The sequence below is a fragment of the Bos taurus genome, chromosome 10 (assembly GCF_002263795.3).
Source record: "Bos taurus isolate L1 Dominette 01449 registration number 42190680 breed Hereford chromosome 10, ARS-UCD2.0, whole genome shotgun sequence".
NCBI lineage: Eukaryota > Metazoa > Chordata > Mammalia > Artiodactyla > Bovidae > Bos > Bos taurus.
Window position 1 is genome coordinate 49,290,946 of NC_037337.1, and position 23,137 is coordinate 49,314,082.

A 23,137-nucleotide genomic window follows, 5' to 3' on the forward strand; every position below is an offset into this window, starting at 1 on the left:
ACACAGATTTGGTTTCAGTCCCCAGCTAAAGGTTTGGATGGTTCTCTGACTCATCTGATCTCGATCCGGACCATTGAATTTGCAACTCAAAGCCTGAAACCCCAAGAGCAAAGACTCTTAACATTTCTGGCCATGCCAGCTTCCCATCAGGCCAGCCACAGTTCAACGAAATGTCCTCAGGCCTTTTGGCACATCCAGTTCTGTTCCAGGTCCAGGTTGTGGTTTCTTTGAAAGTAGAAGGTGTAGGTGGTAGGTACGTGGAAACTGGCCACCAAGCTCTGCAGAGTTCACGGCAGGGAGCCACTGCAGGGCTAGGAGAAGGGCTGGAGGGTTTGCATTCCCTTAACTGTTGGTGGTGTCCTCTTGGAAGAGAGAGAACGTCATCAGGAATAATTGATTGCCTCAAGTAAATTCCAGGATCACTGATTAAGTGTTCCCCACCCTATTCCATCCAGCGTCTTAAACTTGAACATGGCCGTGTATTAGTATTACCCAGGTATCTTGTTCAGTGGAAGATTCTGATTTAGCAGGTCTGGGTGGAGCCTGTGACTCTTCTCACAAGCTCCAGGTAATGCTGATTCTGCTGGACCATAAACATTTTGAGAAGCAAAGCCCCACCTTTGAAGCATGTAGAGAATACAGATGTGAAGACAAAGTTATTACCTTTAGGCAGCCACATGGTGGCCAGGAGACTGGCCGGTGAACAGTATTCATTCCACAGGGACTCAGGGCAGAAGCTGAGTTGAATGGAGTCCAGGTAGGCTCTAAACTTGGCCTTGGAGGTGAACAGGAGACAAACAGGTAGGGAAGCCAGAAGAGAGTATCTCAGGCACAAATAAGAGCCTGGGTAAGAGGCGAGACCTAATACAAGCTTGTCATCTTCCTGCAAAGAAGACATCTAAAATAGTGCCCAGTTCATTCCCAGGCCTGGTGTGGGGGAAGAGGGGCAGGGGGCCAGGGAATGAAGCCTATGAAAGCATAGAACATTCCTGTGGCAAGTAAGCAATCACTCACATCTAGGAGCACCAGGCCTTCTTTTTGCTGCACAGTATAATTAGAGCATTTGAGACGTGGAACCCGGAGAAGCACCACGCTGAGGGGATTGTGAGCCAGCCAAAGCTATGAAAAAGTCCTGCAGTCCCATTCTCAGCACTGTTTACAACCTTGCTGTTATTTCTTGTGTATTGACTGAACTGAGGTTTTGCTTTTTTTAGGGGGGTTGGGGGTATATTTTATTCCTTCCTTCCTTCTTAACCTCTTGCCTGCCTCCCTTCCATCCTCATCTGAAAATTCAGAGGGAAACTCAGGCAGAGTGTACCATTTCCCCAGGATTTTCCCTCTCCTTTCTGCTGCCCATCTCTGCTTCACTCCAGTCCCACTCTGGAATTCCTCCCAGAAATGAAAACTGTTTGCATTGCACGTATTTGCAGGTCTCTTTTCATACATGAACTCCTATCAAACTCTCTGATATGATGGGGAGAGACCAAGCATTGCAATCCAACAATTTTTTACTCAGAAAAAAATCTCACCTGATCTTTCTCTGTCAAGGCATATATCTGGCGTTTCTGTCCACTAACCAGCAGACTGGCCCAGAACATACCTTGCCGTACAAGTTACAGCAACAGTTTGCTTAGAAATGTACATAGGTCTCATTTTCAAGCCTTGCACTGGCAAGTAGTTAGTGAAGGAACTAGCATTTTCACCCCCATTTAACAGGGGAAAAAACTGAGGCCCAGGAAGCCACAGTTCCTAAGTGGTGATTCCTAAGAAGCTAAGGTGAGCTGCTCAGATCATTCTGCAGTTCAGGCCTGCCTTCACTTCATTTCCCTGGGCCTTATTTTCTCTCCTGTGAAATAGATACAATGTGTGTGATCTGTGAGACCCCTTCCCAGCTGTAATAGGCTGTGATCATGCCATTGAGTTTCAGAAACCAGAGTTCTTCACTGCCAGCTTCTATTTAGTGCTAATCATTTTGCTTAATTATGTTTAACTTCAAGTGTGTTTTACCGCAACTGTCAACACACTTCAGTTTGTCGCACTGATGAAGTCTATAGCTGCATGATAGCACCTGTGTGCCATTTTGCAGGGCGTATTCAGCAGCCAGGCAGGCCTTCTCCTTGGCTCCATGCTACCATGTTCTGTCCTGATGCCAGCTTAGTTTCTCTGTTTATACTGGAAAGCAATGGGCATACCTTCAGCTACAAATTCCCAGAAAGCATTGTGGGTAACCTTTGGCTGAATGTAAATTGCTGGTTTTATTCCAAAGCCTGGCACGTTGTGTCGATGGGATGCTCAAGGTGAAGAGAGCAAAGACATATATGACACATTACTTCCATGATGGGGGCATGAGCAAAGAGAATTACAGTCTTTGACTTCTCCATGATCACCCCTCCCCCTGTGGTTGAAATCTCTGCTCATTCTTTCCCTTCAAGCCTCATGGGTGCCACCTTATCTAGAAAGTTTTCCCCAACATGTTCTGTCTGCAGTCACACTTCCTCTATATGTCCTTGAATTTCCATTTGCCAGAGCCCTTGCCCCACTGTAATGAAAATGTATTTCATTATTTTTCTGACTGAGAGCACCAGCCATATGTCATTTACCCCTGGGTGTTTTCCCACAAAATGTTTATTGAGTGAAGAGTGAATGAATGGATGAAATCATCACATTCTCAGTGTTCACCCCTCTAGTGTTCAGGTGAGGAATATGATTTTTCTTTGTCTTTCTGATGCCCTTCCATTATTCCTCCTCCTTTCTCTTCTGGCAGATTTGCAAAATGTTTATGCAGTCACTCGATCTCTGCTCTGAGCTTTCTCCCAAGCTTCTCTATGGCCAGAACAGCATCCCTTTTTCCTCTGTTTTCTTACCCCGTACACTCCTCTGATGGGCCAGGCTCTCTGTCCTCCACCTCTGAAATGATACCTCAGTCTCTATCATTTCACTGCATGTTCTCTGATTGGCCAGAAAAAAAGACAGTGCTTTCTCTCTTACCCTGTTTGAAGTAAAACATACAATTTCCAGGACTAGTCTGTCTTCACACTCTACAGAATACTCTGTTCTTTCCCACTGATCCATCTACAACATACAATTCTATACATGTGTATTTTTCAAGCTGTTAAAATTACTGATTTTTTTGCATAAGTGGCTTTTCTAAAATCTGGCTTTTTTCAATTAATATTTTGGTATAGTCTAGGGACATTCCCATCGGAGAAGGCAATGGCACCCCACTCCAGTACTCTTGTCTGGAAAATCCCATGGATGGAGGAGTCTGGTGGGCTGCAGTCCATGAGGTCGCACAGAGTCAGACATGACTGAGCGACTTCACTTTCACTTTTCACTTTCATGCATTGGAGAAGGAAATGGCAACCCACTCCAGTGTTCTTGCCTGGAGAATCACAGGGACAGAGGAGCCTAGTGGGCTGCCGTCTATGAGGTCACACAGAGTTGGACATGACTGAAGCAACTTAGCAGCAGCAGCAGCAGGGACCTTTCCAGTTCTGGAACACAAATTTTAAAGTCAGCAGCTCTGCAAATCGGGGATGGCTCTCCATTCAGGGGATCTGCTACCAGAGCTTCTATCTTAACAGGTGATTTGTTGGTCAAAGGGAGACCTGGCCAGTGTGAATACAGAGGGTGTTGTTGCTGGAGAGAGAGGGTTGAAAGAGAAATAAAATACTGAGCAGTGAGAGGCACCTGGAGTTCTTCCTCCTTAAGATACAAAAACCTATCAGGCCATTTCATTGTGGCCTCAAGTGTGCCAGGAGGAGAATCATACCAAGTTTTTCTCATTATTTCCCCTAATTTCCTCCTCAATTTGATGGGCTTCTTGGATTGATGGTGATGATCTTCAGACCTGTTAAGGGCTGTGGTTGACAAGGAGGGATCAAATAGCCATATTTACCTTCAGTGTATTTAAAGATCTCTTGATATTGGTAAAAAATTTAGATTCTCAGACCCTTCATCAGGATTCCTGATTCAGTATACTTGGAATAAGGCCAGAAATATGCAGTTTAGTTATTTGCACTTCAAATTTAATACAGGAACCTTTTAAAATTTATTTTTAATTGAAGGATAATTGCTTTACCCAATTTTGTTGTTTTCTGTCAAACCTCAACATGAATCAGCCATAGTCATGCATATGTCCCCTCCCTCTTGAGCCTCCATCCCATCTCCTTCCCCACCCCACCCCTCTAGTTTGATACAGAGCCCCTGTTTGAGTTCCCTGAGTCATACAGCAAATTCCCATTGGCTGTTTATTTTACACATGATAATTAAGTTTCCATGTTACTCTCACCTTGCATCTCACCTCTCTTCCCCTCTCCCAGTGTCCATAAGTCTGTTCTCTATATATGTTTCTCCATTGCTGCCCTGCAAATAAGGTCTTTGGTATTATCCTCCTAGATCCCCTATATATGTGTTTGTATGCAATATTTCTCTTCCTCTTTATGACTTACTTCACTCTGTATAATAGTCTCTAGGTTCATCCACCCATTAGAACTGACTCAAATGAGTTCCTTTTTATGGCTTAGTAATATTCCATTGTGTATATGTACCACAACTTCTTTATCCATTCATCTGTCGATTGACATCTAGGTTGCTTCCATGTTCTGGCCATTGTAAATAGTGTGGCAATGAACATTGGGGTATGTGTGTCTTTTCAATTTTGATTTCCTGAGGGTATATGCCTAGGAGTGGGATTGCTGGGTCATATGGTGGTTTTATTCCTAGTTTTTTTAAGGAATCTCCATAAGGAATCTTCCATAGTGGCTGTATCAATTTACAGTCCCACCAACAGTACAAGAGGGTTCCCTTTTCTCCACACCCTCTCCAGAATTTATTGTTTCTTGACTTTTTGATGATGGCCACTCTGACAAGTGTGAGGTGATATCTCACTGTCGTTTTGATTTGCATTTCTCTAATAATGAGCAATATTGAGTATCTTTTCATGTGTTTGTTAGCTGTTTGTATGTCTTCTTTGGAAAAATGTCTGTTTAGGTATTTTTCCCACTTTTTGATTGGGTTAGGAACCAGTTTTTAATAAGCCAGCATTTCAGAAGAATGATCAATAAAATGTAAGACAGCACGTTTGTCCTCCAAAACTAGAGTTACATTCCACCTGCATGATGGGAGAACCATGGTAGCATCAACTCAAACATAACTCAGCATCAGTTTCTGCTGGTGCCCCCTTCATGGTTATATCACTAAGTCTGACCACTTCCACCAGGTGGAATTCTACTGCACTGATTCTTAACTTTTGGGATGAGAAAGATAAGGGATCTATACACGTCAAGTGAAAAGTCTTGCCCATGATGAGCACTATTTATCTCCTCCATATGGCTTCCTGTAGCTATAGACAGAAGAAGCACCAAGGAATGAATCAGAAGGAATGGAGGCGCCTAGACAATCTGTCATGTGGTTTCCATATTACCATAAAGTTGATCCTAAATTTTTGCACCCTGGTTAGACTGTCTCTCTCTCTCTCTCTCTCTCTCTAGTTGGCAACATGAAAGGCCAGGAGACATCTCATTCCTTTGATACCCAGTGCTCCAGGGAGCTTGACAGAATAAATTTCTCCCACATCTTACCAAATAGCTTGTGTCTACCAGTGAGTTATATGCAGGCCAATAAAGCAGCATTGTGAATGTGGTCAGCCACACAGATGAACGTGCTCTGAAGCTCTGCCCCAGATCTCGAGCCTGAGTCAGCTACTTTTGGATTACTATGCTAGGCTCAAAACTTCTACAAGCGTCTTTTTCAGAAATATTTACCAGTGTCAGGTTCAGAACTTTAGAAAGAAAATCCTGGTTGCTATGTTGGGTAATTCTCTATGTTTGCAAGTGTCGCTGATTCTACAATTGATTTCCTTCTGGTAAGAAGGGGGAAAGATATTTTAAATGACCAAACTCTTGTTCTTGCTTTATTCTGTATACTTTGCAGCTTTGAACATCAGATTCTTCACTACAGGATAAGTTGAAAAATGCCAAACATCTTTAGCTAGAGCATTCTTGGAGGGACCAGTATCACATCCTAATGTTACTGTGTTTTTATGGATGAGCATCAGTGTTTGTTATTTGTATGCTTCTGTTGCTAGGAAGCTTAGCTGAAGGGCTACAGGTTGCTAATTTTGTTTCTGATACCCATCCACCAAAGGCCACATTAAGTCATACCTCATATACCTGTTATGTGCCTTGATTTATTTTTCTTCTTGTGTTTTATGTATCATTCCACCTAAATAGTTGTGTGTGTGGCATCTCCTAGATTCCATTTAATCATCAACAACAGAAAATTCCTCTCTCCTAATTTGTATCTAATATAGAAAAGCAGCCTTATCTCAGAGTGTATATGAATTACCTCAGCATGGACATTATCACTAGCTAATAATAATGACAACTATTATTTGTATTTGTATTGTACCCGATAATGTATAAAGGACATTTCCATCATTGAATCTTCACTAGGGCCTTAAGCTGTAGATATTCAGATCATTCCAACTTTCCAGATGCAAAAACTGAATCCATAGGAATGATAAAAGATTATACAAATTGCCTATCAAATGTGGACAGTAATTGAGGTTTGAATGCTGATCTGTCTAACTCCAAGTCCAGCGTCCTTCCAATTCATTCTGCATTTAAATTCCTGGAATTTTTCTAGTGGGATAGGGGTATTGTTGCCCATTCTGGGCCATAGTGATTGGACTCTTGTTGGAAGCACATGGCAAATGCCCTGCACTATTGTATCAAAACCTATCCAGCTACATTGTGAGCTTGTTGCCACACCAAGGTGCTGTCATGAGATGTTTTAATCATCACTTCCTCCTCCTTTTTTGACATCTTCTTGTTGGCAATCGTTTAGCCATTTGCTACACTACCCAATTAAGTCTGCAGTCTTGTAGTCTTTTGTAGAATGTGGAAACTTCTCGTTTTATGCCTTGTGACTCTGCTTCATGGAACTGACTAGAGAGATGGTGGAAAAGGTTACAGTCACTCCATTTCTCTATTATCGTCTTCTCCTCAGAGTTTATCACTAATTTTGGTGTCAAAGCTGTAGTCATTTTGAGGGCTCATGAAAGCCAACACACTGCCCAGAAATGCAGACAGACCCCCTGACCTTTGTGGCTGGAGATGATGGCCAAGGCGGAGGCACAGTGACCTTTAGGCCACGAGTGGGTGGCAGCACTTTCTTTTCTGTGACATTCGTGTTGCTTTTTCCTCTTCGTGTTGGTTTTAATTGGAAGCATGTACAGTGTGAATCTGCCTGGTTCCCTCCACGCACACACCCTGAGTGCTGAGAGACTGTGTGGCTGGCTCTTATCATAAAGGAGTGCTCTCAATGCTAAGTTGGGGACATTACTGATTGCCACCATTAGAGACACAGAAGATAAAATGGATGACCTTTCCGGGGGAAACAGGGCCTTTGTATACCTGGCCCAGCCCACACTTGTTTCTCATATTCTTTTTACCCTTATGGTCCCAGGAGATGAATCTGACACTGGGACTTTTTTCTTTCTCTATTAATTAATTAACTAGGCTGCACTGTGTCTTAGTCGTGCATGTGGGATCATTGATCTGCGTTGTAGCATGTGGGGTTTTTTAGTGGCATCACATGGGAACTCTTAGTTGCAGCATATAGGATCTAGTTCCCTGACCAGGGGTCACACCCAGGTCCCCTGCATTGGGAATGTGGCAGCTTAGCCCCTGGATCACCAAGGAAGTCTCGGATATTTTTTTCAATCGGCATATATTTTTGCCCCAGAACTCTTATTATTCAAGGGGAGCCATGGTTACTTAAGCCTTTTTTTCAAGTCCCATCTCAGTTTTGTGTCCTTCACAAAGCTGGTTGCTCATCCAGCACCATCATTCCCCTTCTGGGCTCCAGACTGCTCAGTCCACACCAAACATCCTGTCATCTCTTCCATTTCGTTCTTTATGACTTTCTGACTCTATCATGTTCCCAAATGACTTTCTGCATGTTCATCTTGTTTCCTGATTTTTTTTTTCTTTACTAGTTATCAAAAAGGAGCTGGCAACCAAAATTTCCTGAGCAACTGCTGTGGGCTGATCGAATGTTTGGTTTCATTGAGTCCTCATGGCACTCCTAGGAGTTGAATGCTGAGTAGTTTATAAATGAGAGACTGGAAGTTATACACAGTATGCATGTTATAAACTTGTCAGGGGTCACACCCTGCTTGTCAGCAGGGGAACCAGGCCGCCGACTGCTCTATGTACCAAACACCAGAGCCTGTGTAGGGATGGGTGGGGAAGCTCAAAGCTTACAACAGCTGGCTCCTGGAGGATCCCAAACATGAGTTACATTACCCTTGTATCATGGACTCCACAATGCCAGGCACGTGGTGGGTGTTCTGTAAGGATGGTATTCTTTTATTATTATTATTTTTAATTGGAGGATAATTGCTTTACAATGTTGTGCTGGTTTCTGCTGTACAACAAAGGGAGTCAGCTGTAAGTATACATATTCCCTCCCTCTTGGGTCTCCCACCCACCCCACCCCCATCCCACCCCTCTAGGTCATCACAGAGCACCGAGCTGAGTTCCCTGTGCCATCAGCGGGTCCCCAATGATAATATGTCTTACACATGGCCGTGTATAAATGCCAATACTACTCTTCCAATTTGTCCCACCTTCTCCTTCCCCTACTGTGCCCACAAGTCCAGTCTCTACAACTGCGTCTCTTTTCCTGCCCTGGGAATAGGTTCTTAAAGGTGATTTTATGGCTGAATGACATAGGGACAGGCTGCCCACTGAGGTTCAGGTAGCTGGGCCAGGGTTCCTCTGATAGGGCCTCACAGAGACTGAAATCAGAAAAATGGCACCATGATGCCATGATGTTGATCTTTCGGCAGTTCACTCAGCAAACACAGTGTTGGCACAGGCTGGACTCTGGGGACACCTGATGGGAAGTGTGGCAGAGCCTGGCCCTCAGGGAGCTGAGACATTATCCAGAACCACTTCCCTTTCTTCAGAACTGTCCAGTGATCCAGAAGAGAGGTTCTCAGAACTTTCTATCTGGTTGGCACAGTGACTGTTTTGATAAAAGTTCGAAGGAGAGAGGAAAACTGCTGTGGAGAAGAAAAATCTCCTCTCTCTCTCTCTCACACACACACACACACCCAGAGCTATCAGCCAAAGCCACTGAATTGTCTTTAATAAAGGAAAGCTTGCAGAATGCCAACTCCGGGAGGTGGTGAAGGACAGGGAAGCTTGGCGTGCTGTAGTTCATGGAGTCGTAAAGAGTCGGACACGACCTAGCAACTGAACAACAACACTGTCAAAAGGAAAACTTGCAGAAGGCCAAAATTTCCTTCCTCCCCCTATTGGATGTTGCTTTTTATTTTCAGAAAACTCTGAGTAGGAAACAGTGTTTCTCTCTTACTTTGAGTTGTGTGATTGGACACTGGGACCAAAATTCCCTAAAACTCAGGTACCTTAAACATGCCCCCCACCAGGCCTCGTCTCCAAGGACAGTGCTGCTGACCCTCCCACCTCCTCGCCCTTATGCCCAGAGACCCCTCTTCCTCAAGCAATCCTGCCCCTTCCTTGGGGGCAAGAGGAACCGCATTTCCCAAGTGGCTGGATTGACGCTTAAAATTGTCAAAGGGGATGACAAGTTGCCAACATCTTGGGAGAACTGCGCTTTTATATTCTGCCGACTTTTGAAATCCAGCTCCTGCTCGTAAATCGTCATGTAACCGTGTCAAGGATTAGGTAGGGTTTTTGTATTTATGTATGTGTGTGCACTGTTTTTCCTGATGATTCAAGCAGTGGGGCTGGCAGGGAGGCTTGGTCCACCTCGCAGAGCCCTGAACAAGAGACCTGACAACAGAAATATGTTACTTCTTTTGTTTGCACCACATCTTCACACCCACTCCCTGGGCAACAGCCTGAATGAAGTGGGCCCCGGTGCTTTGTGTGGGGAGAAAGAATGAAAATAGTGGCCATTCAGGCAAAAGAAAGCTTTTCAGTGCTTTTCAGAAAGCAGTCTTGTTTTCATTGTTGCCCCTGTGTTCTCATAATGGCCTCATCCTTGTCCTTCATTGAAACACACCCAAAGCCAGGAAAACATCTCCCCTGCACACAACACATGTGTGCTCTTAAAGTGATCAACAAGGAAGGCATGGGCCCGGGAGGGTGTCAGACTGGGTGTCTAGAGGGGTGTGAAGACGGCCTTCCTTCTCAGGGTGAAGGCAGTGGACGGGTGGCTCTGGATGGCCTGCAAAGCTTATTTGGAAACTAGCTTCTATGTCGCAGGACCTGGAGAAAGAGAAATACGTGACTTTTACATCTCTGTGCATATTGGCCAGGCCCTTACTGTGCCTCATGCAGGGTGCTGCATGTACTTTAGGCATCTTATAATCCTCACAAAACAGTATGAGAAAGATATTACTAGCATTTTCCATATGAGGAACCTAAAGTCCTAGTTCCACTTCTCTGGTAAGAGGCAGAATCAGGATTTGAATCTGGATATCATGTGTTTCCCAGATGCTGCTAGTGGTGAAGAATCTGCTTGCCATTGCAGTAGACATGGGTTCAATCCCTGGGTCGGGAAGATCCCCTGGAAAAGCAACCCACTCCAGTATTCTTGCCTGGAGAATTCCATGAACAGAGGAGCCTAGTGGGCTACAGTCCATGGGGTCACAAAGAATCGGACACGACTGAAGCAGCTTAGCACACAGATATACCATCTGGCCCTCTACAGTAACCTCTTAAATACCACGCTAGGATTCTCAGAATAATTTCTCCCAGCCTTACAAATTATGGAGGATGAGGCCTGGATGACAATGGAGATTTTAGAAAGGGTTACTTTGAGAAACTTGAGTGGACTGTGCCGAATTCACTTGACAGCTCATCTTTAGGCTAGGAATGTGGGGAACTGCATACAGTGGTATCAATCCATCAAGAGCATGAGAGGCAGAATGAGTGAGGACATCAGCCTAGTTCAGATCTGGGTATTCTATAACCAGACCACTGAACACAGACTTCTTTCACTGTTCATCCCTCAACATTGGTGTTCTGAGATCTTAGCTCTCCCCCATGCTCATTCTCATTAAATGAGTGCTGGCCTGAAATATCATCCCAGTCCTCCTGGCAGTAAGATTCTCTGCTCCTGCATCTCTCCAGGAAGCCCTCTTCTGCGTGAGTTCTGGGAGATGCTTTTTTTCTGTTTGTCTCAATGACAGGAAACCCACTGGAGCCACAGGGACTATTGAGACCCCACTTTGAAGCCCTAGAGATTCTTGCATTTGTGTACATCAGACCTCATGCCCCCTCCTGAGAACATCATCAGTCTACGAATATTTTCATATCCAGTTTGAATCCCACCTCCTCAACAAGACCCTGCTTGTATATAGCCATGTTCAGGGACATTGCAATGTTGTTCAGTTGCTAAGTCGCGTCGGACTCTTTGTAACCCCATGCACTACAGCATGCCAGGCCTCCCTGTCCTTCACTGTCTCTCAGAGTTTGCTCAAGCTCGAGTCCATTGAGTCAGTGATGGCATCCAAGCATCTCATCCTCTGTCACCCCCTTTCCTTTCAGTAGAAATTACCCTGATGTTGGAAAAAGATTGATGGCAGGAGGAGAAGGGGGTGACAGAGGACACTACACTTGTAGCTTGAAATCAGTCATCAGATCAGATCAGATCAGTTGCTCAGTCGTGTCCAACTCTTTGAGACCCCATGAATCGCAGCACGCCAGGCCTCCCTGTCCACCACCAACTTCCGGAGTTCACAGAGACTCACGTCCATCGAGTCAGTGATGCCATGAGCCATCTCATCCTCTTTCGTCCCCTTCTCCTCCTGCCCCCAATCCCTCCCAGCATCAGAGTCTTTTCCAGTGAGTCAACTCTTCGCATGAGGTGGCCAAAGGACTGGAGTTTCAGCTTTAGCATCATTCCTTCCAAAGAAATCCCAGGGCTGATCTCCTTCAGAATGGACTGGTTGGATCTCCTTGCAGTCCAAGGGACTCTCAAGAGTCTTCTCCAACACCACAGTTTCAAAAGCGTCAATTCTTCGGCGCTCAGCCTTCTTCACAGTCCAACTCTGACATCCATACATGACCACAGGAAAAACCGTAGCCTTGACTAGACAAACCTTTGTTGGCAAAGTAATGTCTCTGCTTTTGAATATGCTATCTAGGTTGGTCATAACTTTCTTCCCAAGGAGTAAGCGACTTTTAATTTCATGGCTGCAGTCACCATCTGTAGTGATTTTTGAGCCCAGAAAAATAAAGTCTGACACTGTTTCCACTGTTTTCCCATCTATTTCCCATGAAGTGATGGGACCGGATGCCATGATCTTCGTTTTCTGAATGTTGAGCTTTAAGCCAACTTTTTCACTCTCCACTTTCACTTTCATCAAGAGGCTTTTGAGTTCCTCTTTGCTTTCTGCCATAAGGGTGGTGTCCTCTGCATATCTGAGGTTATTGATATTTCTCCCGGCAATCGTGATTCCAGTTTGTGTTTCTTCCAGTCCAGCGTTTCTCATGATGTACTCTGCATATAAGTTAAATAAACAGGCATAGTAAGAGTCTTTACACCACAGAAATTGGCACACACTACAGATCAGGACTTTGTTGTTGCATGATTATTGTTTTGATAGCTGATTTGCCAGTGTACCACTGTACATGCCTAATGCCTCACCAGGCATTTTACCCCAACAGTTTGGCACCCCTCTGCTGGTCATAACTTTATCATGTGCCCATGTGTGTGTCTCTTACAGAGACTGTAGGAGAGACAGGATCATTAGGTTCTTTGTGTCTGCAGTACCATCATGATACCATGTGAATAGTAAGCACTCTTCAGTGTCTATTGGTAGTCTTTATTTTACCTGCTTGGGTGCAATTTTTCCCTAAAAATTTTCAGATGTTATCCATTTGATTGAAAAAAAAATCTTTCCTGTAGCCAGTGTCTGTCATTTATTGACTGATTCATCCACCAACTATTTATTCACACCAAGGAGCAGAGACTATGTGCCAGGCACTAGTTCACAAGGCAGAATCATAGAAAAAGCAAGAGAATTCCAGAAGAACATTTCCTTCTGCTTCATTGACTACACTAAAGCCTTTGACTGTGTGGATCACAACAAACTGTAGAAAATTCTTAAAGAAATGGTAATATCATCAGACCACCTTATCTGCCTCCTGGAAAATCTGTATGCAGGTCAAGAAGCAACAGTTAGAACTGGACATGGCACAATGGACTGGTTCCAAATTGGGAAAGGAGTAAGTACATCAAGGCTGTGTATTGTCACCCTGCTTATTTAACTCAGTATGCAAAGTACATCATGCTAATGCTGGGCTGGATGAAGCACAAGCTGGAATCAAGTTTGCCGGGAGAAATATCAATAACCTCAGATATGCAGATGACACCACCCTTATGGCAGAAAGCAAAGAGGAACTAAAGAGCCTCTTGATGAAAGTGAAAGAGGAGAGTGCAAAAGCTGGCTTAGAACTCAACATTAAAAAACGAAGATAATGGCATCCAGTCCCATCACTTCATGGCAAGTAGATGAGGAAACAATGGAAATAGTGAGAGACTGTATTTTCTTGGGCTCCAAAATCGCTGCAGGTGGTAATTGCAACCATGAAATTAAAAGACACTTGCTCCTTGGAAGAAAACCTATGACAAACCTGCTGCTGATGCTAAGTCGCTTCGTCCCTGGGATTCTCCAGGCAAGAACACTGGAGTGGGTTGCCATTTCCTTCTCCAATGCATAAAGTGAAAAGTGAAAGTGAAGTCGCTCAGTCGTGTCTGACTCTTAGTGACCCCGTGGAGTGCAGCACACCAGGCTCCTCCATCCATGGGATTTTCCAGGCAAGAGTACTGGAGTGGGCTGCCATTGCCTTCTAGACAGCATATTAAAAAGCAGAGACATTAATTTACCAACAAAGGTCTGTATAGTCAAAGCTGTGGTTTTTCCAGTAGTCATGTATGGATGTGAGAGTTGGACCATGAAGAAAGCTGAGCACTGAAGAATTGATGCTTTTGAACTGTGGTGTTGGAGAAGACTCTTGAGAGTCCCTTGGACAGCAAGGAGATCCAACCAGTCCATCCTAAAGGAAATAAGTCCCAAATATTCATTGGAAGGACTGAAGCTGAAATGCCAATACTTTGGCCACCTGATGTGAAAAACTGACACATTGGAAAAGACCCCGATGCTGGGAAAGATTGAAGGCAGGAGGAGAAGGGGATGACAGAGGATGAGATGCTTGATGGCATCACCAACTCAATGGACGTGAGTTTGAGCAAGCTCCAGGAGTTGGTGATAGATAGGGAAGCCTGGCATGCTACAGTCCATAGGGTCACAAAGAGTTGGATATGGCTGAGTGGCTGAACTGAACTGAAATGGTATAGAAGGAGTAACCTCAAATCAGATCAGATCAGTCACTCAGTCGTGTCTGACTCTTTGTGACCCCATGAATCAGAGCACGCCAGACCTCCCTGTCCATCACCAACTCCTGGAGTTCACTCAGACTCATGTCCATCGAGTCAGTGATGCCATCCAGCCATCTCATCCTCTGTCGTCCCCTTCTCCTCTTGCCCCCAATCCCTCCCAGCATCAGAGTCTTTTCCAATGAATCAACTCTTCGCGTGAGGTGACCAAAGGACTGGAGTTTCAGCTTTAGCATCATTCCTTCCAAAGAAATCCCAGGGCTGATCTCCTTCAGAATGGACTGGTTGGATCTCCTTGTAGTCCAAGGACTCTCAAGAGTCTTCTCCAACACCACAGTTCAAAAGCATCAATTCTTCGGCGCTCAGCCTTCTTCACAGTCCAACTCTCACATCCACACATGACCACAGGAAAAACCATAGCCTTGACTAGACGGACCTTTGTTGGCAAAGTAATGTCTGCTTTTGAATATGCTATCTAGGTTGGTCATAACTTTCCTTCCAAGGAGTAAGCGTCTTTTAATTTCATGGCTGCAGTCACCATCTGCAGTGATTTTAACCTAGAAGAATGGAATGGAGGACCTGGGGACTGGGTAGTGCATAGTCTCATATGAGGATACATATTCGTTTCCTTTTGCTACTGTAACCAATTACCATTATTGTTTTGGCTTCAAACAGTGGAAATTCATTGCCTTTTATTCTGGAGATCAGAGGTCTAAAATGGGTTGGCAGGTCTGTGTTCCTTCTGGCGACTCTAGGTAGGAATCCATTCCTGGCTTTTTCCATCTTCTGAAGGCTGCCTGCATTCCTTGGCTCCAGACCTGCAAGTCTCTGACCTCTTTTGTGTCATCACATCACCTTCTTTGACTCTGTTTTGCCTTCTTCTTTTCCTTGTGATGTGATGATTTGGCGTCTGCTCAGATAATCTGGGATATCTGATTAACTTAACTGTATCTGGAAATTCTCTTTTGCCTTGTAAGATAGCATAACAACAGGTTCCAGGCAGTAGGACATGGACCTCTTTGGGGAATCATTATCCTGCCTACCACAGGAAGGAAGGGAAGGCCTCTCTGAGGAGGTGACATTTGAGATGAGGCCCAGATGAGAAAAACAGATGAAGGAAAGGATCTCGGATAGCAAGAACAGCCTGCAAAGCCCTTGAGCCTGGTGCGAGCCTGGAGAGTCTTGAGAAGAATGACCGCATGACTGAAGGGAGTCCCCAGAGGGAAGCTGGTGAGGCAGGCAGAGCCCATGTAGCTTGGCATCATCCACCTCACAGGTAGGAGTGGTCTGTCTTCTCAGTGTGACAAGGAGCTGAGAGCTGTGTTTTTCACTGGGTGAATATGTACTTGAATGGAAACAAGTTTTTTGGTAATTGTCTAGAGTGGTGCTGTCCAGTAGAAATATAACGCAAGCCACATTTGTAACTTTGAATATTCTCATAGCCATTTTAAAAAGTGAAAAGAAACAGGAAATTAATCTTAATAACCTTCATAAAACAGTTAACCCAATATACTCAAAATATTATCATCCCCACATGTAAGCAATATAAAAAAAATACGAACATGTTTTGCATTGTTTTTTTTTTAAGTACTATGTGATCAACGTCCGGTGTGTGTTTTATGTTTATAACACTGCTCAGTTTGGACTAGCCACATTGTAACTGCTCAGTAGCCATCTGTCTGACCATTTTTGGCAGTGCACATCCAGACAGGGTCTTCAGGGTCCTGTGCAAAGTCTACTCCAGCGCTGTTTGGAAAAGTGGACAGTGAAGTGTCACAGAAATTATCGGGCCTGTGTCATGACTATTAACCATCCCCAACTTCAGAGGCTCTGAGTAGACCTTGGGAAGCAAATGATGGATTTATAGATTCTGGAAAGGAATGTGTCTCTTGGTGGGGCTGGCAGGGCTCAGTTCCAGACCAGAAGTGAACTCCTGCCTCTTGGAGCCTCCAAAGAACACCTGTCTGTATCCATATGATGGGTGTTAAGGTTCACCTTGCTATCCACCCCTCATATGTTTAATACCTTGAAGAGTTTTAGCGAAAGTCAGACCTCTCCCATTTCATTATAGACGAAGCCATTTATTCATCTTACTATATCAGTATTACTGGGAACAGGGCAGAGGTCAAGAACAGGAGAAAAATCCATGGAGCAATGAGAGAATGTCAGCTGTGAGGGCAAGAACTCTCTCTAAGGCACTTCTAAGCTATGACCCATGCTCTTTTGTGCTCCTCTTGTGACCACCTCCCCGCCCCTCCAATACTAACTATAAAAGTCTAGCCTGAAAGGTTTAGTACCAACAGAACATCATGTACATTCATTTAGATTTTTGCAGTGATGTTAAATTAAACAGGTTTGTGAAACAGAAAATAAAGACCTGAATTAAACATGTAGGTCATGATGGTTTATGTAAAGGCCAACTTATAAGGAACATTCAGTATGGTACAAGACAATAAAAATAACAGCACGTTTATTAGAATATCCTATGTAGAGCCAGCTATCTATACAACATGCTGGGCTTTCAGAAGGGCTGGTGCTGAGTTCCCTTCTGATGATGGATTTGGCAGACTAGCATCTGGACCCTCACATCTGGTCTATGAGAAGGCAGACCCATCAGAAAGCAGCTTGGCCATTTTGACATGGAGTGACAAAACCCCTAATGTGCAAGGACAAAGGTGGCTTCAGTAAAGTGATTTGGGGCTTTAGAGCATCAGTCAAATTACCAGTGTCTCTAATTATTGTGCCTGCAATCTGGAGCAAGCTATAGCTGCCTTCCAAAACAGGGTGGAATGTTTCCCTCTGATGCGCATTAGCACAAGTCCTCCTTGGATGAGTTTTCCAAAATGATGAGGACATAGTGCTGTAGGGGAGAAACGTGTTGCCTTGAAAATCAGTTGTGATCTTTGCAAACAATCGGCTGGCTAACAAGCATTTATCCAGCACATATGATGTGTGCACTCTGGAGAAATTTCAGAAGTAGAAGGTCCCTACTTTCCACAGGCTTAAGACCTGGTTGGAAAAAAGTGACCACTCAATGAGAAATTCAACAGTACGTGGTGCCAGCATGGTGCATAGGTTCCGGCTCTGGCCAGTGAATCGGTAGATCTGAGTTCTGCCCCTGACTCAGCCACTTACAAGTGTTACTACCTTCAGTCTGGTCATCATCTAGCAGGGGCAATAACTACTGGATCACTCAAGAGTAATTGCCTAGGAATAAATCACCAACTCTGGACCTACAGATCCTCTTCTCGACATCAGAAGAGTTTGAATGGTTTATAATGATGGTAATATTTATAGCTCCATTTTGTAAGGTCTAACTTTGTGCTCATGAAAAAAAGAAAAGTTAAAGTGCTATGTACTTTTCAGGAATTAACTCATATTTCCTAAAGGAGATTTAACTGGGAGAAAGTTTCTGTTATTCCCATTTTATATATGAGAAAGCTGAGACGTAGGCTAAGTAACTTGCCCCAAAGGACTGATGCAGAGCTGGGATTCAGTAGCGACTCTTTGAGCCTGTAAAGCTTGGGGTCTAAATGCCCTGAAGCCCATCACAGCTGGCACATTCTTCAGTTGTAGGAGCCGTCCCAAATCATTCAAAGATTACTTGGGGAACTGGAGAAGAGTGAAGTCTGATAAAGGAAACCATGTTGCCGTAAAACACGGACCAGGTATTAGTCAAGCTTCAAAGAGGAGAAAGACCATCGTCATCTGTCCCTTGGAGAATTCAGACTTAACTACGTCAGGATACCAGGATATCAGCATCCTGATCTGTCCACACTGGTATCTCAGTTTGCATTCATGGGCCACTAGCCATTCAGCAAGCGAGTCACACACCAGAAAGGGACTTCGAGGCTGCTGCATGACAACAATGTCACCTTTGCAACCTTTTCCTTTTACATCCATCTCAGCCACAGGTGGGGGAGCTGTGAATTTCACCTCAGCCATCATGTGTAGTGAGGACGCACACACGCACACAGATCGTCACCCACAAAGTCTTCACTTTGAGACAAGGGTGGGTTCAGCTTCCTCTGCTTACACAACCCATGCCGCCTGAGGACACTTGGGTTTAGATGGCGTGTTGGCCACAAGCTGTTTCATTATGTGTTGCCTGGTCCCCTCGGCTTCCTGTGCCTTCTCTTGAACAGATAGTTCATCTCCTTATCTCAGAGAGTTGTTTCCCCAAGTGTAGCCCCAGAGTCCGTAGCTTTGATACCATCGAGGCAAGAAGGTATTAAACCACCTTTTGTGTAATTGTTTTAGTTGTGTTTTTTTCATATCTGCTTCATGAAAAGATGATGTGGTTAGATTTCAGCTAGGCCTTGCCGAGGATATCGTGTGTGCTTGGGGTTACCCACATCATCATGTGACTCACCTTCTTCTGCAGCGTGGTGATCTTATCTTCTTTTCTGCACTTTGCCACCAAGCACCAGCTTCTCTCAGCTTCTGTGTGTGTGTGTGTGTGTGTACACACATGTGCATTCATGTGTGCATGTATATATGCTCATGGCAGCAACTTGTGAAATGATACTTTACCCTTCCTTTATAATAAGGCTTTTACTCTACTAGTAGCGGCGGGGAGAAAAGACGCCTTCATTGGCTTTTCCACTTAGGAATTTGAAGCAAAATTTTGCTTAAGCAGACACATTTCTATTTAATTTAAATTGGTAATTCTGCTGTTCCTTCTATGTGTTAGGAACTGCACTGGCTACTTAAGGTACAAAAATACATATGACTGTCCTTGCGAGATTGTCTGTGTAACTACAGGAAGAGAATGCATTATCAAACAGCTAGAATTCGACCCAGCAGGGGCCAGGGAGGTGCCAAGAATGGAGTCGTGAGGGAAGACAATTGAGGGGAGCTAGGGGGAAAGGACCAGGGATCTCTATGGAAAGGAGTGGGAGGATTCACCCAGTGGCCCTGTGAGGACGCCCCTCCCTCCATCTCCCTGGGGCTGAACAGCCGGGGGTGAGAGTCAGAACCCTACCTCCTGCCTGAGAGATCCTTGGGTCTGGAAATTTGGGAAGCACACCCTAGGAATAGAGCTTCCTAAAAGAAGCAGGAGATGAACAAAGAGGGCAGAGTGAAAAGGAGGTGGCAGCCCCAGGACTGTGTGGAGGACAGTGTACAGGAGAGGCTGAACCTAGCGGGCCATGGTGAGAGGTGGTTATGAGCCTGAGTTTTAATATCATTAACTGTGTGCTAAGTTGCTTCAGTCACGTCCAACTTTTTGAAACCACAGGAACTGTAGACCCTAAGGCTCATCTGTCCATGGGATTCTCCAGGCAGGAATCCTGGAGTGGGTTGCCATACCCTCATCCAAGGGATCTTCCCAACCCAGGAATTGAACCTGCATCTCTTATGTCTCCTGCATTGGCAGGCAGGTTCTTTACCGTTAGCACCACCTGGAAGCCCCTTTAGTATCATAAGCTGGTGCTGCTGCTAAGTTGCTTCAGTCATGTTTGACTGTGTGCGACCCCATAGACGGCAGCCCACCAGGCTCCCCATCCCTGGGATTCTCCAGGCAAGAACACTGGAGTGGGTTGCCATTTCCTTCTCCAATGCATGAAAGCGAGACCTGGGTTGAAATACTGAAGCCACCACTGACTGAATGTACAGCCTTCGCTAGTTCCTTCATCTCTGCCAGCCTCATTCTCTCATCTGTGAAGTGAACGTAAGAGGGCTTTGTAGGACTCTCCTGAGAACAAACTCAGATGAAGTGCTTAATGCTGTTTTGGGAGCGTAGAAGTATCCCATAAATGGAAGCTTGAAAAACAACAACAACAACAACAACAAAAAACCCTCTTATTTTTAATGCCTAGAATAGTAAGTTGAGCCAGAATGTAGAGGCTCCTGTCTGCCAAGGGAAGGAATTTGAACACTGTCCTGCAGCCCATGGGTAGCTAGTGAAGGTCCTCTAGCAGGGAATGGCATTAAAAGAAGCTGGTGTTGGGGGAACTCTCCACTTGTCATCAATGTGGGGTGGATTGGAAGAAGGAAGGAATGTTGGTGAGGAGGCTCTGTCAGTGTCCAAGCACCATGGATGAGGGCCAGGGAGGTGGTAGGGGGAATGGAATGGAAAAAGCAGAAACAAGCACTTTAAAAAGGAAGGTGAAATGTGGGAAGGAAGTTCAAGAAGGAGGGGACATACATGTACCTATGGCTGATTCATGTTGTTGTAAGGCAGAAACCAACACAACATTGTAAAGCAATTTTGGTGTTGTTTTTCAGTCACTAAGTCGTGTCCGACTCTTTCCTACCCCCGTGAACTGCAGCACTGAGCCTTCCTTGTCCTTCACTCTCTCCTAGAGTTTGCTCAAACTCATGTCCATTGAGTCAGTGATGCCATCCAACCATCTCATCCTCTGTCACCCCTTTCTCCTCTTGCCCTCAATCTTTCCCAGCATCAGAGTGTTTTCCAATGAGTTGCTCTTTGTGGCCAAAGTATTGGAGCTTCAGCTTCAGCATCAGTCCTTCCAATGAATATTCAGGATTAATTTCCTTTAAGATTGACTGGTTTGATCTCCTTGCTGTCCAAGGGACTCTCAAGAGTCTTTTCCAGCACTACAGTTTTAAAGAATCAAGTCTTCGGTGCTCAGCCTTCTTTATGGTTCAACTCTCACATCTATACATAACTTCTGGAAAAACATAGCTTTGACTATACAGACCTTTGTCGGCAAAGTGATGTCTCTGCTTTTTTAATATACTGTCTAGGTATGTCATAACTATTCTTCCAAGGAGTAAGCACCTTTTTATTTCATGGCTGCAGTCACTGTCTGCATTGATTTTGGAGCCCAAGAAAATGAAATCTGACTCTGTTTTCACATTTTCCCCATTTATTTGCTATGAAGTGATATGACCAGATGCCATGATCTTAGTTTTTGAAAATTAAGTTTTAAGCCAGCTTTTTCATTCTCCTCTTTCACCTTCGACAAGAGGCTCTTTAGTTCCCCTTCACTTTCTGCCATTAAAGTGGTGTCATCTGCATACCTGAAGCTGTTGATATTTCTTCTGGCAATCTTGATTCCAGCTTGTGATTCATCCAGCCCGGCATTTCCCATGATGTACTCTGCATATAAGCTAAATAAGCAGGGTGACAGTATACAGCCTCGATGTACTCTTTTCCCAATTTTGAACCAGTCCATTGTATGTTCAGTTATCCTCCAATTAAAACTTAACAAACAAAGGAAGATGGCTTAGAATTGAGGGATAGGAATTTAGCCTTCAGACAGTGGAGCAGGATAAAGGAGGGATCCAAGCTTGTTTTAAGGATGTGGCCTTGTTACATCCACCCAAACCGAGGTGTGAAGGGAGGAAGAACGACATGTTGCTGTCCTGGAGTAGGGCTGCTGTGGGGACAGGGGGAAAGCGACCCTGATCTGGAAACCCCAAGGGCATCTTTGGCACCTTGACTGGCTTGTACATTTGTGTCCTGCTTATCCAGAAAGAAGTTGAGATGGTTTTATACCCTGAGGGAGTAGGTGGTTTACACTGTCCTCATAAGTAAAAAGGAACTGAATCACCAGGGAAAAAAGGACATAGAAAATAGAGGGAAATGATGGAGCATGGAGAATGAGATAGAAATGACTGACAAGCGAGCGGTGGTGTTGAGTCCCAAAATGTCGACTCTTTGGCCTTAGAATTAAGATTTCACCATTTCTCATCTCCCTTTCTGAGGGAAGAATCCCTCCCAAAAGGGACAGAAAAACCAGGTCCTTTGACCTCTTTTCTAACTTCCAGAATAATAGTGGGATATCTCTCAACCACATTTTAAATCTTCCTTTTCTTTGCAAGGGAGGAAGCAACAGCAGGTGCTTCTTCTCCAGCACCAGTACAGCTTCCAGGAAAGGATGAGAGGGAGGGAGGGAAGGAAGAGACGAGAAAGAGCCTCAAAAAGGAAAAAAGGGAGAGATCATGACCCACCACCAGTAGGCACTGCCAGCTGACCCGCTGGTTGGATGGCGGTGACTGCCACAGAGCCATCCAGCTTGTGACTTTGCTTCCTCTTTCTCTCTCTCTCTAGTAGCACAGAATCACTCACCCCTCGATTCCTCGGGGTTTCACAACCTAAGAGGTCTGGGAGGGCACCTTGCAGTGCCTAAGTCTCCGCAAGTGTTCAGAGCAGACACAAAATGTATGGAGTCTCTAGACAAGCGGCCTTTCTGTGGATGGGATCTGCCTCTGAGAGGCCAGGGGAAAAGACAAAAACAAGTGTTTCCTGCAATTCTCTGCTGCAGTTGCTAACAGAGAGTCACTCGACACTTGGTAAGTGCCGTGAATGTTTTTACTTTCAGTGCCCAAATTTCTCTGGCTTCCGGGAGCTATTGTTGTCGAGGAAGGAGGTGGTAAGATCATCCCCGCCCTCCCCGTGTGGTGTGACGGTGCAGAGATGGTTATCTGCGCACCCAAGTTGGTGTTGCTTTTTGGGGGGTAACAGCTTTCGAAAAACCATCCACTGGGCTCCAGCCGGCCAGGCTTCGAGAGCAGTTACCACGGTGTGAAAAGCAGGTGGCTTGTCAGGCAGGATGCGGGCCACCGATGCAGGCTTTGGGAGTTGGTAAACGCATCGTCTCCCATTACAGACCAGAGTCCAGACCCACCGGTTCCTGGGATGTGGAGAGAGAAGGGCTGGATGAGGAGCTGTGCTGGTTAACACAGACCTCCTTCCTTGTCTCTACTGTCAGTCTCACCATGGCTGGACTTGTGCAGGGTCCCTTTCTGGAGAGGAAAGAGCTTA

The 23,137-nt window shown here is 44.9% G+C and overlaps 1 protein-coding gene across 4 annotated transcripts in view; it reads left to right on the forward strand.

Moving 5' to 3' along the window:
- Positions 1-23,137, forward strand: part of RORA (RAR related orphan receptor A) — an 809,950-nt gene that overhangs the window by 398,522 nt on the left and 388,291 nt on the right. Inside the window, exon 1 of one of the 4 annotated variants that reach the window (XM_059890519.1) lies at positions 8,611-22,665. The exons of the other annotated variants lie outside the window; for them this stretch is intronic. Coding sequence (XP_059746502.1) covers positions 22,533-22,665 — 133 coding nt within the window. The 5' untranslated portion in view covers positions 8,611-22,532. Of the gene's footprint in view, positions 1-8,610; positions 22,666-23,137 lie in introns of those variants that run through there. 4 annotated transcript variants of the gene reach the window in all.